At 38.8% G+C, this 3,892-nt stretch overlaps 1 protein-coding gene across 1 annotated transcript; it reads left to right on the top strand.

Moving 5' to 3' along the window:
- Positions 1-2,469, top strand: LOC145482964 (uncharacterized). The gene is made up of 3 exons (XM_081461592.1): positions 1-367; positions 842-934; positions 2,329-2,469. The coding sequence occupies exons 1-3, from the start codon at positions 203-205 to the stop codon at positions 2,434-2,436; spliced, it is 366 nt and encodes a 121-aa protein (XP_081317718.1). The 5' UTR covers positions 1-202; the 3' UTR covers positions 2,437-2,469.
- Positions 2,470-3,892: the final 1,423 nt, after the last annotated feature.

Below are 3,892 nucleotides of genomic sequence, written 5' to 3'. Positions count from 1 at the left end.
GATTTTCCGTTCCGCACGTTTCTTTAATGTGACGTCTATGACAGACGGTGACATGCTAACAAAATATAGCTCAAGTGGGCAATCTATTTTCTGATTGGTCAATTCGGTAACTAGTCTGGTATTTAGGTTAAAACACAGCACTCGTTCTATACTTTCTTTATGGCTATCGGTAGCTGAAGAGCAGTTTCATAACACTCGTAACATGAAGATTTTGCTTCTGTATGGTGCACTCTTGACTGTCAGCCTTGTGCTGGCCCAGGAGCCACCGGGACCACCGGAACCACCGGGGCCACCGGAGCCACCGGGACCACCGGAACCTCCGGGACCATCGAAACCACCGGGACCGCCGGAGAAACATCCTTTGAAGGTGAGTTAAACATGCGTCCTTGACACTGAAAAAGACCGAGCTAATGAACTTGCCAAATATAAAAGAGGGTCATTGAGTGACCTCTTGCTTCCAAGAAAGGTCGGGTGTTTGTTTCAAAAGTATAAGTTCCTTTGCTTTTCCTTCGTTCTAGTAGTAAACTATAAATGTGACCAAAGGCACAAACAAGAAACAGATTTCAAGCGTTACTCTTTACTTCAATTCTTTTAAATTTGGGTTAGTTCATTTATCGTTTTCACGATTTGCAATAACATTACATTGTGCATTACAAAAATACGTACACCCGAGTAATAATCTAAGTTGATTTGTTTATTATCGTTAGTCAGTGGACCACTGACTGAGTCATTTCTACTCCATAATTTCTGCTTTATTTCATACTCTATCCCAGTAAAAGTGTGACATCACTCATTTAAGGCCAAGAAATAAGTGAATGACACCTTTTGTATCTTTCTGCAGCAATGCCAGGAAAAATGGAATATATGCGTCGGTGAAGAAGAGGGCGGTTTCGGATGTCTGCCGAAATACTACGAATGCTTGAATGAGTACACGGTAAGCAGCAGAAAAAAATTGTAATAAAGACTGTTATATAACTCAGCCCCCGATGGTCACTTGTCATACATAAAATCCACTCCCCATGAAAAGCTACGACGTTACAAATCAGGTGAGCTACACGAAAGAAGAAAATCGTAAACTAAGGGACGTCGTTCACGTACCATCTGATAACCAAAACTACATCGAAGTGCCCAAAACCCCCGCGCATATTTAAGATTCTTGTCTACATCTACACATCACCCCAAAAGTTTTTATTGCTATTTTTGCGGTTCACCCATGCCACAGATTAAGACGGCTGAAGGGCTCATGTGACGAAATTAAGGAATCCGCCGGCTGAGGCCAGTACTTCTCTACCTTTTCCCTGTCCAAAGGATTCGATGTACTGTAAAATTTTGAACGATTTCGTCAAAAGAAATTTTAAAACAAATCACAAATAAGGTAAAAAAAAGGGCAAACAGCGCATTTTTGGGACATTTTTTTTCCTTCGAGAGTAAAAGTGATGTTTGTAAAACAATATTTCATCACTGCTCATTGCATTTGTTACGTTTGAGAGAACTGGGTGTAAAAACGAGTGTAAGACCTGCCGCTTCCAAAATATATCCCTTAGAAACAAATTGCTTGACAGCACATTTATACGATAGCTTGGCGAACTTCAGGTGTATACTACTTTAGTGTCAATAGTATACTAAACAATTAGATTATAATTATGAACTCACTATCTACAACAGAACAGGTAGTGAGGAGCGTAGCCAACCAGAAAACGGCATTCATTATAGAACGCTAGTAGATTTATACAAAATTGGAGGATTAAGACTTTTTATTCTAGAGATGTTTAGTTGTATTGCTTTGTGATAATGCAATTTATTTAATTTATTTATTTATTTAATTTTTTTTGCATACACGTTCGTATTTTGATCGAGCTTACTTAGCTCTTAGGACGCAACGTCTCTAAATAAAGTGTTGATTGATGATTGATTGATTGATTGATTGATTGATTGACTGATTGATTGATTGCTTTCTTGCTTGCTTGATCGATCGATCGATCGATCGATCGATTGATTGATTGATTGATTGATTGATTGATTGATTGAGGGCTCAAGAAAACAGGCTCATCAAGCTGTAGATTTCCATAAACTATGTTGACTGTTTATATAGACTCTTCATTTTCTCTTAAGCATCAATTTTCCTAAGAAGGAAGCACAAGAAAAGTTGTGGGATTCAAGTGCTTTACTACCTTTTTGGGGGGTTGGTTTGACAAAAACAACCCTCTTACAGCAACTGTCAGTAGAGACAGCATTAAATTTACACTTTTTATTTTTTATTATTATTTTTTTTTTTTGTTCCAAGTGAAAAGAGCATCCTATTAAACTCAGCATTCATTTATTTTATAGAGGAAATGCAGGGAGCTGTACAAAAACAAAGGGTGTTACAACGCAATTGGAAAAGATGCATGTTGGCACAAATTGGAAGTGTGTTATGGAAAAACTCCTGAGAAGTAATGGTTAACTGATGTGCACGCTCATAACAATTGTAACACGTTATGAAATGAAATAAAAATGAAATAAAAGTCGTGTTCGTTTTGTCATTTTGTTTTGAATGAATGGCGCAACAAGAAAAGAATGAGAAGAACAACTTGAACAAGTTTAACTTATTAAAACAGAAGTGAAAGATCCAAATTGGATTAATAGAGGCCGAGATTTTTCAATAAGCACATGTAATTGAAGCTTTGTAAAAGAACGGAACTTGAGAGAGTCAGGCAGCAGGTACCTGGGTCACATTGTTCAAGGCTCCAGTTGAATATTCTGCAATTTAACCGCAGTCACATGGTCAACAAAAAGAATCAATTATTCCTACGGGCGGACCAGTTGGCTATTTACAAAAAGTGGCGGGGTTGATTTCAGGACCACTGAATCCAGGTTAAGGATGGAGGAATTGAACCCGGGAGCCCAACAGTCTTCCCTGCCCCTTTCAAAATAAGCAACCTCTTCGCTGCCCCACCCCCTCCCCTCGAGTCAGTTTTCGAGCAAAGTGTCTCAAATCGGTCGGTGTTAATCGCAGAATGTATGCTAATTAAGGCCAGAGCCAGTTCTTCAAAGGGTGGATGAGTGTTGAAAAACAAGACAAGCTATCGTTACATGGATTTTGATTTATCCTGTGTAGAGCGTTATACAGTGAGTGCAACCCTAGAGCAACGTGGGCCAATTTTGTACGCTTTACCTAGAGTTGACATTATTAAATTTGACGCTAGAAGGCAACTCAGACATTGGTTGATGGCACCGCATCTTAACATGCGTCAATTAATATTCACAGGGACTCAAAACCAAATTGTAAGGTAAGGCCAATGATTACTGCTGGGACCATACAATTTTCAGCTGGAAACCTCTCAGTTTAGTCAAATATTATTTTATCCGAAGTAAGAAGATGGACTGACGACAAAATGTACATTGATGTGAAGTTTATATGAGATAATTCATATATGAACTGCGGTTGTAGATGAAAGTGAAGAATGATCATTCTTCACTTTCATCTACAACCGCAGTTCATATATAAATTATTTCATATAAACTTCACATCATTTCACTCCTCACGGAAAGATATGAACTCAATTAATTGACCTCGCTCCCAATGTGTGGCTTCATAGCTCAGTTGGTAGAGCATCGCACCGGTATCGCGGAGGTCACGGGTTCGAATCCCGTTGAAGCCCTGATTTTTCAGGCTTCTTCTTTCCAATTGCTTAAATTGGAAAATTAACTGCTAACTCATTCTTCACTTTCAAAATGTACATTTTTAACATGAGTCAGGTTCTTTTTTCTTATTTTTCTTTTTCCAATAAACGGAACAATTTCATTTAAAATAAATCTGACCGAGATACAAAAACATGCCCGCATTGACTCAAAGACAGTCCCACCGGCCAGAAGTCCTCTGACCACCCCCCTGGCTGAGAGGTTGGGCCTC

The sequence above is a fragment of the Orbicella franksi genome, chromosome 3, assembly GCF_964199315.1.
Source record: "Orbicella franksi chromosome 3, jaOrbFran1.1, whole genome shotgun sequence".
Classification (NCBI taxonomy): Eukaryota; Metazoa; Cnidaria; class Anthozoa; order Scleractinia; family Merulinidae; genus Orbicella; species Orbicella franksi.
The sequence above is the reverse complement of the archived record's forward strand: the minus strand, read 5'-3'. Positions and strand labels throughout refer to the sequence as shown.

Coding starts and splice junctions, on each gene's coding strand:
- LOC145482964 (XM_081461592.1), top strand. CDS start 203: ATGAAGATTTTGCTTCTGTATGGTGCACTCTTGACTGTCAGCCTTGTG. Junction 368..841: donor CGGAGAAACATCCTTTGAAG/GTGAGTTAAACA, acceptor ATCTTTCTGCAG/CAATGCCAGGAAAAATGGAA. Junction 935..2,328: donor AATGCTTGAATGAGTACACG/GTAAGCAGCAGA, acceptor TTTATTTTATAG/AGGAAATGCAGGGAGCTGTA.